Genomic DNA, 12400 nt, shown 5'->3' on the forward strand with positions numbered 1-12400 from the left:
CCCTCCGCCGCCGGCCCGGGAGGGAAGAGCCGCGACGCGATCCCAGCAGCGCGACCCCACCGACTGTGCCCCGAGCTGAGCAGGCAGCGGGCTCCGCGCGGGCGCCAGGTGAGCCTGTTCGCCTCTCGCGTGGGAGCGGGGCCCCGGGAGGGCAGGTCGAGTCGGTGCGGTGCCTGCCCCGCGCCCCGCTCGGCACAGAGGGCGAGGAGAGGCGGGCAGCACCCCCCGCGCCCCTCGGTGCTCAGTCGGACCCGCGGCCCGGGCAGGTGCCGCGTCGCACCGGCGAGCCTGGGGGGTAAGGATGGTGAGGCAGGAATGAGCCGCCGGCCTGGGGAGCAGCCCCGGAGTCAGGCACCCGCTCCACGGGGAGGAAATGAAAACACACGCATCCCGAAGTGGATGGCTTTTAGCTGTGGCCCGGCTTTCCTTGCCCTCTTTTCAGTCAAGCGGGGAGGCAGAGGTGCCTTGTCACTGAAGACAACAGGCCGCCTTATTTCGTGCCCCCTCCCCCGTACTTTTCTGGAGATAACGCAGGGGGATGCTCAACAAAGGTAAAAGCAGACGAGTGGGTAGGTCTGGGGTGTCCAGTGTGTAGGGTTGCTCAGCGTTCAAATTACACTGTGACTCTTGGGGCAGGTCTGCAAAAAATATTAAACCAGTTCTTTGGAAGGAGCAATTGGATAAGAGACCCTGCCCCCGCTTTATGATTTTCAAATCTTAGAAGGGGGCTCTTGCCTCTTATGGTGTGGCTCAGCCTCCCCAAGCTCCCCTGTAATTCACAGCCTGGGGTTGATTCCTTCTTTGCTGCTGGTAGGTTTTCACAAGCCTTGCTGAGGAGGGGGATCTGGCATCCACATCCTGTAAGTTGGCAAAGGGCTGGGGTTTTATTTATCAATTGATTTTTGTCTTATTAAAACAAAAAATGAGTTTGAGCCATGCTGGAAGAGGCAGTGCATATTGTGCTCCTGCAGCAGTTAGTGTTTTGGGCATCTTCTGGTCCTGTTCTGCCAGTGGGCCAGAATAAATGACACGGGTGCATAAAACGCCAGAGCGCTGTCTGCACAAGGGCTGTTAACACTGCTTCAGTTGGAGGAGCTTGCACTTAGGAAGCTTTGAAGGGAAAGTGAGAAGACAACCAGAAAAACCCTGTCCAAGACTACAAGGAATGGACTGCTTGGATGGACAAATAGAGTACTGAAAAGAGTGCCAAGGACAGACCTTAGCCAAACTTTGCTTCCTTTTCTGCACTATTGTTGGCGTATATGAGATCTGCTGAATAACTGACTTGATCCTTTTTTTAAATTCTGCTTTAATGTGCGTGGATTTTGGTGGGTATTAAATGGTTGTGGTTATACATTTAAATAATGAATAAATTACTTTTTTTGTTGTAATGCCAGAAATTGTCTTGCTTTCTTCAGAAAGATTAACCATCACTAAATGTTTGTTGTTCTTCTGTGATATGGCATGTTTAAGCATTTGTAATGGGCTCATGTTGATCTTTTCATATGTAAGACTAAGAGCAGAGATGCTGAAACTTGGTTCTTTCTGCCTACTTCTCTAGTTTGCTAATTGACTGTGTTCCAACCTTAGAAGTTCATTGTACTGGGAGATTCTTTCTAAAAGTAAGATTCCACTTTTAATTTTTCAGCAGTTGAACACTATGCTGTAAAGAAATGAGATATTTACTGGCAAAAAAAATACTCAGGTTATTTATTATTATGCGTATAACGTTATTCTGTATAATAATAAATATATTATACAGAATTTCAAAAGGTTAGATCTTGATTTGGAAAACACTTTCATGTGCTTAAACTTTATTTATGCTACTACAGACTATTTGTTTGAAAGACCAGGGCCTTATGGTTCAGTAACTAAGCAGCATGTAGTGTGAAATATTCCGGATAAAGTCTAGTGCTGCTTTTTAATAACAATTAGAATTCATAAAGCTAACTTTCCTATTTCATTTTTTTCTCTAATGGTAAAATATTCTAAACATTAATGTTTAGTTAGCATTTTATCTGGTTTCTTGTATTTGTTTGGTTTGAATGAAAGTGAGCTCTACTTTCTTACATTTATCTGTAGAATGAGAGAGCAAGGATGAATTCCAGCTCTGAACATAGACCATATTTGGAGGCATCAGAGAATTATCCAGCCAGAGCAGTAGGCCAGAATTGCTTCACATGGTTTTGTTAAGTAAGAATTTACTCCACGGGCACACCACAACATAACAGGACATTGCAGCCTAACATCTTAAGTAGACAGAAACTACTGGGAAAAGCCATGTAGTCTAAAGGTTTGTCGTCACCCTTTCTTCAGTTACCTTTACTAATCACACTTTTTCTGTAAGTAGGGAATAATTGTTTCAGTATAGTCCTGCAGAAGCTAAGATTTTTTTTTTTTATGTAGAATCATTATATAATCTTTAAGCAGATTATCTAAATGCTCTAACCACGGTTGCCAAGATTTATTTTCAAATTATTCTAAGCAAGTAGTATTCTAAGAGAGTAGGATCAGGCTAGACATCAGGAAGCACTACTTTACAGTCAGGTTGACTAAGGTCTGGACCCAACTTCCAAGGGAAGTGGTGCTTGCTCCTACCCTGGGAGTCTTCAGAAGGAGGCTAGATAGACACCTAGCCAGGGCCATTTGACCCCAGCATTCTTCCCTGCCATGGCAGGGGGTTGGACTTGATCTGCTCAGGTCCCTTCCGACCCTACCAACTATGAAACTATAAGCAGTTAAGATTTTTCAGGTCCTGGTTTTTACATCAGCAGGATCTGTTTCTTAAATACTTCTTATTCATGTATTAAAGTTCTGTCCTTTGTAAAATATTTTACATTGGTTGAGTCCTATTTATGTTACATTATGACATTAGTCTTGGCTTCCTAACAGGTTGCCAAACCTTCAGTCCTTGTGCAGTTGTGTCTTCTTTTAACTCAGGGGAAGTTTTAAGAGTTTAGGAAATGCAGGGTCGTACTTCAAAAAATATATAATTTGTCTAGTAAATAAAATTTAAAACTAAAGATATATTCTGATTTTACTTCTCTGAGGTCAGTAAATCAAGATGGATTCTGTCAATTAATAGCTGTGCAAATTCATGGAAGTTGTCTGATGATTTTAGTACATCTATAGGACCAAAAGATAAGAATGAACAGACCTTTCTCTTGTCATAAAAAGTCGGAGGAGTCCGTTAGAAATATAGTTTAAAGCATTCTTAAATAGGTGTGGTTAAGTACTTAAAATAGGTCTGCGCATTGATTGTCTTGCATAGTCACCAAAGGAGCAGAAGTAATGATCATCCTATTAAATTTTTACAGCAACCCCGTAGGAATAAAGTTGATTAGAACTGTTAACCACAGACTAAATAATATAGACTGGAAGACCCTCTCTAGAATATATTGGTCATGTTTCTCCTTAGACATGTTAGTCAATCTGACTCCTAAGAAAAAAGGAGTTGTTCAAAAATAGTTAAAATTGTAGTACTCTGGGCTTCTGTAGCACTTTGTGCTGAAAAACAGGCACTTGCTGCTAGGGAATTTGAGTGGGGTTTCATGTTTCTGATTGAATTAGTGTGATTGAGTGCATAGACCAGGGGTTCTCAATTCCCGGGCCACGGCAGGCTGGCTGCTAGCCCACAGCATGGTTGGCTGCCGGACTGGAAGAGGCCATGGACCGGCAAACTGTGGACCCCCAGAGGTGGGCAGAGAAGCCGCAGCTCTTTCCGCAGGGCCTGCAGCAGTGCAGGGTTTGGCCCCCCACTTCCCCACCCTGCCTGGGGTTTGGGGGTATCCTTACCCGTCTGCTGGCTGGAAATTCCAGCCTCAGTCAGCTTTGACTGCCAGGCTCCAGTTTGCCGGGCTCCGGCATAAAAACTTTGAGAACCCCTAACATAGACCATAATGTACAGGGTGCTATATTCTCACAAGTACAGGAAAAGGATTATTACTAGTATTATTAAATGTGCTTTTTCTCATTGCTGTTGGAATATAACGTTTGGAGTCTAGGACAGTATATCTATTTATTGATAGTACATCTATTTTTGTACCAAATGGTGCAGAAACGTTTTTGGACTTCTTGCTCAATATTAATTTAAAAATAAAATGTAAGATAATGATTATTATAAGTTACTGCAGCGCTTGATTTTAATTTTCACTACTGAGTAGAAGCAGATGATCATGGTTTACTTGATCTTTATCTTATTGTTACCTGAATACACAAAGTAAATTCTACCTGCATGGGTAGAGAGAGACAAGGTATTGGAACAATGAGGAATCAAATGGTAATTATTAATAAATAGAAATCATATGAGTCTGGGAAGAAGCTTGCAAATAAAATAAACTGCATAGTGGTTTACATTATTTATCACTGCTTATCCTTGGAGTAATGAGCCATGATTAAAACGTCATTTTTTGGGATTGCTTAGAGGCAGGATTATTAAGGATAATCTTTATTTCTCCTTCACTCCTCACCCCCCAAAAACAAATTAAGCATACCTGGAGATAGGCAGGAATTAAAGTCTACTAAAGTTATAACTGTTGCTCATAATTAAAATTTATAGTTAAATACTTACAGAGCTCAGCGTTTATGTACACCCACACATTTTGGAGAAAAGCATTCTATAGTAGATCTGGAGCGTCTCTTTCAATGTTGGCCTGTTTGATAATTACAGATACCACAAATTCAATACTGAGATTCATTGCATCTCCCTCAATTTCATTTGGTCTGTGGCTTACTTATATCCTGGAATGAGTGATATTCTAGTGTTCTTATTTTAGGACCAGTCCTTAAAGTAACTTCTCCAAATGACTTATGGGTAAACCAGTATCGTTTTTTTTTTTTTTTAAGTAGGTCACTTAATTTTCCTTGATATGATGTCAGGGGCTTTGGTAACCAAATTGCTGTTGCCATTTTTGGTGTTTGAATGTTGTGACCTCTACAAATTTATAGTACTGAGCAACATATCAGTCCAGTACTCATTTACAGAGAACATGTTCTGACTCAACCTTGCAAAATTCTACATACCAAGTTGGCAGGTAAATTATTTTTCATTATCATCACCACAGCGATAAAGGTAGGCTAATACAACTTCCATGTGATCATGAAGATAGGCTAGTACACGTAATGATGATCCTATATTATTGTACAATATCAGTATCAGCATGATCCTAAGATGATGAATTTGCAAGTAATTTTATAGCTATTTTATATCTATAAAAGAATAATTAATGAAAAAAAATAGTATTTAGGTTACAGAGTCCTTCTAGAGCTGTCTAGAATATTACCATTTCTACCTGAATCAAGGCTAACTCTGAATCTAGGACTCTCACCCACCCCCACCTCCCCCAAGCTCCAGGGCCCAGCTGGAGCTGCCCTTTCTGCAGCAGCTGTTACTGGGCCAGGCAGGCTGGAGCCAACCACATGCCAGAGCCTGAGGGTAAGTGGCAGGAGTGATGGGCAGCTGGGGGAGTAGAGCCTGTAGGAGGGGCACAACACCAGGGTGGGCAGATGGGGCAGTGCAGAGATGGAGGGGAGACAGATGGGACAGAGGTGGCAGAGGAATGGGGAGAGGTGGCAAAGGCTGTGTGAGGAGACAGTGGGGTGGGGCATATGGGTGGCAAAGGTAGACAGCAGCTGTGGCACTGGCCCAGACCCTGGGTTGGGACTTGAGGTGGCATCACAGCAGCTGCCTGCTCCCCCACTGCTTTGTATTCAAATCCAAGACGAGGCTTTGTTCCCCATGGTAAAACAAAAAAAAACAACAAACCCCCCTCATCTGAGTAAATACAGTAGTAGTAGTATTATTAGTAGGAGGTGTATCAACCAGATATGCTATCTTACTGTTCTGTGACTTGAAGGGGGGTTGGTGTGTGTGTTTCTGACTAATTAAAAAGGTTTATCTTTTGGATACATTGATTTAAAAGTGAATATCCCAATAATGATTTTTTTTTTTGCAGTAACTTAATGAGCCCATTAACTTCAGAAATCTATCTGTGGTAGAAATACCCTCTGTTGGGGCAAACACAAAAGGTGGTAGGCTTAACTAATTAGCAGGTTGGAGAATTGGACATGATGTCTTTTAATTATATAATTACCTGTTTTTTTCCTTTATACCATAGGTTACTTTTATTTGTTGATTGTGTGATATCTATTTCTTCTAGAATTTATTTGTATTTCTACATTGAGTAATATCATGATCTCAATACTCAACCCTGATGGAAGGGAATGTCGAAGAAATATGCCTTAATATGCAATAATATTTAACTCTGTCTCGTATGCGGACACAACTTAGTCTTATTAAGAGTATTGTCCATACTTTGGAGTTGATGTTGCTTCCTGCATGTAGTGAATGGCTGGACAGTTTGGCAATAAAATATAGTATTCATAAAATTTATAATACTAGGACCCAGCTCTTTCATATGTAATATAAATGTCACATTATGGTTAGTTATCAAGGTGCATTTGTTTTTTTTTATTCCAACACCAGTGTTTTGTGAGAAATATCACATTTCCTTATTACTGTTCTGCACCTTTGCTTGGTAATGTGTCAACTGTGTTCTGATTTCAACAGCTTCCTGTTCTGGAATTACCAGAGCCACAAATAAGCATTGACTTGTGGCTGTGGGGACTTGGTGCTCACTGACAGTTGGGTATATGAGGTGTCTGGGACCTGGTTTCACTAATAAAAGAGTTCTCCTATGCAAAAAAAAAAAAGGGGGTTGGATGCATTCCACATGGGGCTAAAGGCTGGCAGAGCTTGGACATCCGGTATCTGGTGGAAGTGTGTTTTTAAAGCACACTGACAAAACAGTAGGAGGCACTGAACTTCAAAGCAGGACACCACAGGTCATGCTCCCACAGCAGCAGGGCTAGGCCACTCTGTTCTGCCCCCTGGAGTGGGGGCAGGAAGTGGAAGCTAGAGGAGGGAGGTGAAAGCCAGAGAGCAGCCAGAGCAATTAGGAGGGCAGTAGGCCAGGTGAGAGCCCAGGGACTACAAATTAACTCTTTGTGGGCTGTTATACAGCCCTGCTTTAAAGTTCAGCTATAACATCTTATTGATCATTTTTTAATTTTATTTAGTGTTAAACAAAAGGTAACATGTTTTCTATCTATGCGCTTTTGATGCCTTTCACAAATACATTACTCCTGATTCAGATGTGATTCCTACACATTAGAAAGGACTTTTAGTTAAGTAGCATGCATTTTGGTGATAATTTCACTATAAAAGTTCTGAGACTTTGGAATATGAGTGGAGAGTGAAAATGTTGGCAGAATCTAGTAAAAGTACCATTGGCCTTTTGTTCTGTAGCATTTTGCTTTTACCTCCATTGCCTAACTCCTGGTTGCATTATAGAACAGCTGTGTTCTGTTCTAGATTGCAAAAGTACCCATTGTTACTTACTAACCACAAACCTCTTTAGTTTCCTATTTGTAACAAACCATAGACAAATTGCTACCCTACCAGCTATTTCCTAATCACAAATGAAAAGAGAAATTAATTGTAGTCAGTATTAGCTGAAAGAACTTTTGAATGGATTAATATCATGCTTTAAAATTTTAGTGGGCAATTCTGAAGCCATTATAGGCTCTCAGTGCACTTCTAATTCCATCCCACGAGAAAGTAGCAACAGAACACGTTGTATAATGAAAGTAGCAGTATTTACTGATCTTCCTGTGAATTGGGTTTCATATATTACAGCTGTGTAGGAGAGAGTTTTCAGAGGAAATTGTATATTTGCCATCCTGTACCCAAACAGACCGAGTTGGAGAGAAACAGGATTTTCATTCTGCAGGAATTCAACATTTTGTTAAAGGTTCCATATGTAAAAACCTACATGTATTTTTTATCATTGAAGAAATAAAACCTATTTTATTAAAATTTTGTTAAATAGAGGAATATGAAGTGTCCTGTGAAAATGCACTCTTTATTCTCTTGTACTCTTTGGAGAATTCTATAATATTTATAGATAGGATTTTTTTGTTTATTTAGGGATTCCAGTTTTTATAAAACAAAAAATTTGAAAATGTGATTTTGAGTTCCATGTATTTAGAAAAAAGCTACATTTCATAATCCTCAGCTTTTCAGGTAACTTGGAGCTGGCTGTGGCAATACATGATTCAGATATGCTTAGGCTGAGATGTACTGGATGAGAATAGGAGAGATGGTATATTTCTGCACTGTCATAATGATGAACCTCTGCCCAAATGTCTGTGTTGGTTGCAGAAAAATATAAAATGGATAGAATTAACTTATGTGAATACTTAGAGTAAGAATGCTTGCAAGCTGTGAAATGGCTTGTATTAGGCAATTTATATAATTAGCCACTTATTTATTTATCATTTTGCTTGTCATGGGCTAGTTTGGTATTGTCAAGATGCCTAGTATTTACGGTATATTTCATATGATGGCTCACTATAATAAATTATATGTGACTAATTTCTTTTGGGAATAAGTATTATATTTAAGACTTGTTGCACATAATAAAGATAACCTTCTGCTGTGCATGTGATGACAAGCTGAGCATTAAATTATTTAGTATTGCTTTGTGTTACCCATTTGCTACTTGATAGATCATTTTACACTATAAGATTGCTGCTGCATAGAAAAAGTGTGTTTTCAGCAGTCTTAATGACCTCTAGAAAGGATCGTTTGTTTTGAAGTTAAAGATATGACTCTGGCATTTTACCAGTGTCTGATCTTTTTTGTTTAAGACTGCTACAAAAATTCTTCACAAAATCATATTTGGATATAAAGAATTCTAATAGAATAAACAAAATATATTTTAGAAATCTTTGTTTCTTTCAATTTTTGGAGGTTAGGAACCCCCAAAACTCATTTTTGAGGAACAGTGCAACAACAAATCTAATTGAAACTTTTATTGAATTCATGTCTATTGACTCATGAGTTCCTAAAGAACAAACTTTTTTTTAAAAGAAAAGTCTAGATGAAATTTGTTTAACAACAAAATTATCTGGTTTCCTTGGATAAATTCAAATTCACTATTTTACGTTGGGGATAGTAACATAGTAAGGTAGTAGACAAGTGTTTTATATATGTGAATAAACTATCCAATACTGACATACATTTAACATCACTTCTCATCCCAGCTTTGTGTTCAGTAAATAAATTTCACTCTAGATCACAAATCATTGTTCTTGTTGGGCAGACCATTACTTTTCAGCAAATGCTCAGTGTAGAACTAGAAGTTGGCAACAGGATAAAATAGGGGTGAGCTGACAGTTTATAAGAGAGTTGACGGGGCATATTCTGTATTATAATATGCTGATTCAAGTAAAATAACTGCAGTCAGTGTCTCATTTCCAAAAGCGCTGAGGTATTGCCAAGTGCACCCAAATAAAATACTTGCAAGGGTATGTCCATTCAGATGCATTATCTAATCTTTATCTCCAAGTACTTGGTACAATGAGCTGAGGTTGAAATGTGGTGCAGTAGTGTAACTAGAGATAGTCAACTGAGGTACTGGCTCCAGTCACTGACCTAGAAGGAGTGCCCCAGGTACTTTGCCTTGGCACATCGCTGTGCTTTGTGCATTCCTCTGCCCCTGTTGCTTACCACTGCAGCAGCCTTTCTTGTGCCCCTTTACATTCACCACTGCTTCTCTCTGCTGACTTCACCACTTGTGGCAGTCAATGGTGATGGGAGTTGGTGACAAGGGTGAGGGGAGGCAGCTGCAGTAGTGGGTGAGAGAGCAACCCTTGGCACAAAGCAGGGAGGTCTGGGGCAGCAGCCGGCAGCTTAGGTGCTGCAGAAGAAAAATTCAGGGGCAGAGACACAGGGCGAAGAAGGAGGATGCTGGTCCAAGGCACAAACCTTAATTGTTATGCCTCTGATGTGGTGTGATTCCTAGCTTTCTAATGACATTTATCATCTTCTGTTTAGGTATCCAGTCTCCTGATTCAGTCACGATGTATTAATGAGAAGACCTCTGATTAGTTTTCGCTCCTAATGTCGTAATCTGTGGTGTTAAAGAGAGAGTACAAGGAATGGAGCTGGCTCATAGCTTGCTACTTAATGAAGAAGTGTATAAGCAGCTTGGTGAAGTTCAGAAAGCCGAGTTTGTTTTTGAGTGGTTACAGTTTTTAGAGAAACTCCTACCAGTGGCTGACAGAGTAAGTATAATGCCTTTAAAAGAAATAACACTTTAAGGAACTCTTTTCCCATATTTTTTGCTTTTCCTTGGTCGTCTTTAAAAGCAGACAAAAGAACTCAATGATAATACATACTGCTGTCTTCCTATTTAATCTTTTGCAATTAGACTGGAAAAGTCTATTCACTGTACATATTATAACAAGGGTATTCAGAAAATTACCGCTACAGCTCTAGGCTCTTGATCAGCAGTGTTTGATCCTGAGCTGGAGAACTCCTTAAAAAAAGGAGTTGGAGAAATAATCACAAAATGATTTTATCTTGTAACTGGTGCTTCTTTCCCTTTGTTTCCCCACATTCCCTACTGAATGATGGGAGAGCCAGTTCTTGGTAACTGGCTACTTGGTGCACTGTTGTCTCCATATACGAGGGTAGGGTATGATCACTTGTTGGATAGTTTATTTGCTGTGCTTGAGACAAGGCAAAGTTTAAGGATTCCTCATAAGACCTGCTGGGTACCTGAACAGTTTGTACAGGTCCCAAGCGTTGTGTTTGGCTTCAGAGTCACATGGTGTATATTGTTCCACATTAATAGTATATTAATTCAGATATTAGTTATTTAGCTTTATGAAACTTCTAAAACTGTTTGGCAGTTTAATCACTTTTTTACAAGGAAAATTAAAAATAATGAGATCTTCTTAAACTTTCATAGTGTTGTCTTAGTAAGAAAAAAATTTTCATTACGTTCTCAAGTTTTTCATAACTCCTACTAATGTGTTTCTCTGGCTTTCTTTCCAAATTGCTATCTATCTGTTCAAGTGCACTACTGTTTGTCTGTGCCAAAATGGTGATTGGCACACAACAAATAAGAAAATAATCTTGTGTCAGAAATCTGTAGTATTTCTGATGCCCAGGGACAGGAATCGGCAACTTCCAGCTTGTGGAGCCTTTGAATCTGATACCTGGAGTGATGGCTTTAGTATCATTTGGTCGAGGGGTGGGGATCTACTCACGCCACGCTGCAGTTGGGTGCTTCAACAGAAGGAGTTCTTCTGGTGCCTTGCCATAGTCGGGTGCCCAGGACTTCAACAGGGAAGGAGCTCTTTCTGTGCTATGCTGCAGTCAGGTTCCCAGGGCTTTGGTGGAAGGGAGTCTTCCATGTGCTGTGTTGCATTCAGAGCTCCAGCAGGGGAGCTCTGCTCATGTTATCCCATAGCCAGGTGGCAAGGAAAAACAGCAGAGGCAGCAAAGTCCTTGTGGCTGCCCATTTTAGGCCTGGACTGGGTTGTTTCAGCCCCTCTCTCCCCCGGATAACATCACTGAGCCCTGCCCTGGGAAAATATTCTTAACAGTGACAAAAGAGACGTGTGTTCTAGAAAATATGCAGGTTTTTTAACTGTAATCACAGATGTAAAACTCTTAGCTGCCTTAGATTTTTCAAAATTATTTTCCATTGGAAAGGCTGTATGAAAATGTGACTCTTATTTGAGGTATCCAGGTTGTAGCTGTATTGGCCTAGAGGCAAGAGGAATTGGAACTCATGGCAGAGATGATATCTTTTATTAGACCAAATAATTTTTTTTGGAAAAATCTAGTTACTTGGAAGCTTTTTGGGCACATGCACCCTTCTTCAGGCATAGGAGAAAAGTTTGTAAAGTTCTCCCAGGTAGAAAATGAAAGTTTGTGTTTCTTAGGAGAGTTAAACGTGTGGTAAAAGTCAGCAAGAGGGCACAGCAGCCCCCCTGGCTCTCCAGAGATCTAGCAGGCCTCCTAAGGCTAAAAAGAAAAGCCTACAAAGGATGGAGGACAGGATTAATCTCCAAGGAGGATTATTCTGCACTGGTCTGGTCCTACAGGGAGCAAACCAGGAAAGCCAAGGCTGCAAATGAACTCCAACTAGCTTCGAGCATCAAGGACAATAAAAAGTCCTTTTTCAGATATGTGGGGAGCCGGAGGAAAAGCAAGGGCAACATTGGACCCCTGCTGAAGCAGATGGGGCAACTGACAACTGACGCCCAGGAAAAAGCCAACCTATTAAATGGGTACTTTGTGTTAGTCTTTCATCAGTCCCATGGGATGCCCATGCCCACTACAGGACAGGGAAGTCCGGATGAGGGAGATCCCCTGCCCTCCATAAATGCTGACCTCGTGAAGGAACACCTTGAGAAGCTGGGTAACTTCAAGTCAGCCAGCCCTGACAATCTGCACCCCAGGGTACTCAAGGAGCTGGCGAGTGTCATAGCCCAGCCCCTGGCACGGATCTTTGAAAACTCCTGGCACTCTGGTGTAGTGCCC

The 12400-nt window shown here is 40.8% G+C and overlaps 1 protein-coding gene across 3 annotated transcripts in view; it reads left to right on the plus strand.

The window, feature by feature from the left end:
• HEATR5A (HEAT repeat containing 5A) overlaps positions 1-12400 on the plus strand; it is a 166655-nt gene that overhangs the window by 2440 nt on the left and 151815 nt on the right. For 2 of the 3 annotated variants that reach the window (XM_019518916.1, XM_019518918.1), the window contains exons 1-2: positions 22-108; positions 9899-10128. In XM_019518916.1, the coding sequence (XP_019374461.1) occupies positions 10003-10128 (126 nt within the window). In that variant the 5' untranslated portion in view covers positions 22-108; positions 9899-10002. Of the gene's footprint in view, positions 1-21; positions 109-9898; positions 10129-12400 lie in introns of those variants that run through there. The other variant, XM_019518917.1, reaches the window with a different exon arrangement.

This window comes from Gavialis gangeticus, unplaced genomic scaffold (genome assembly GCF_001723915.1).
Source record: "Gavialis gangeticus isolate Ggan-Ray unplaced genomic scaffold, GavGan_comp1, whole genome shotgun sequence".
Classification (NCBI taxonomy): domain Eukaryota; kingdom Metazoa; phylum Chordata; order Crocodylia; family Gavialidae; genus Gavialis; species Gavialis gangeticus.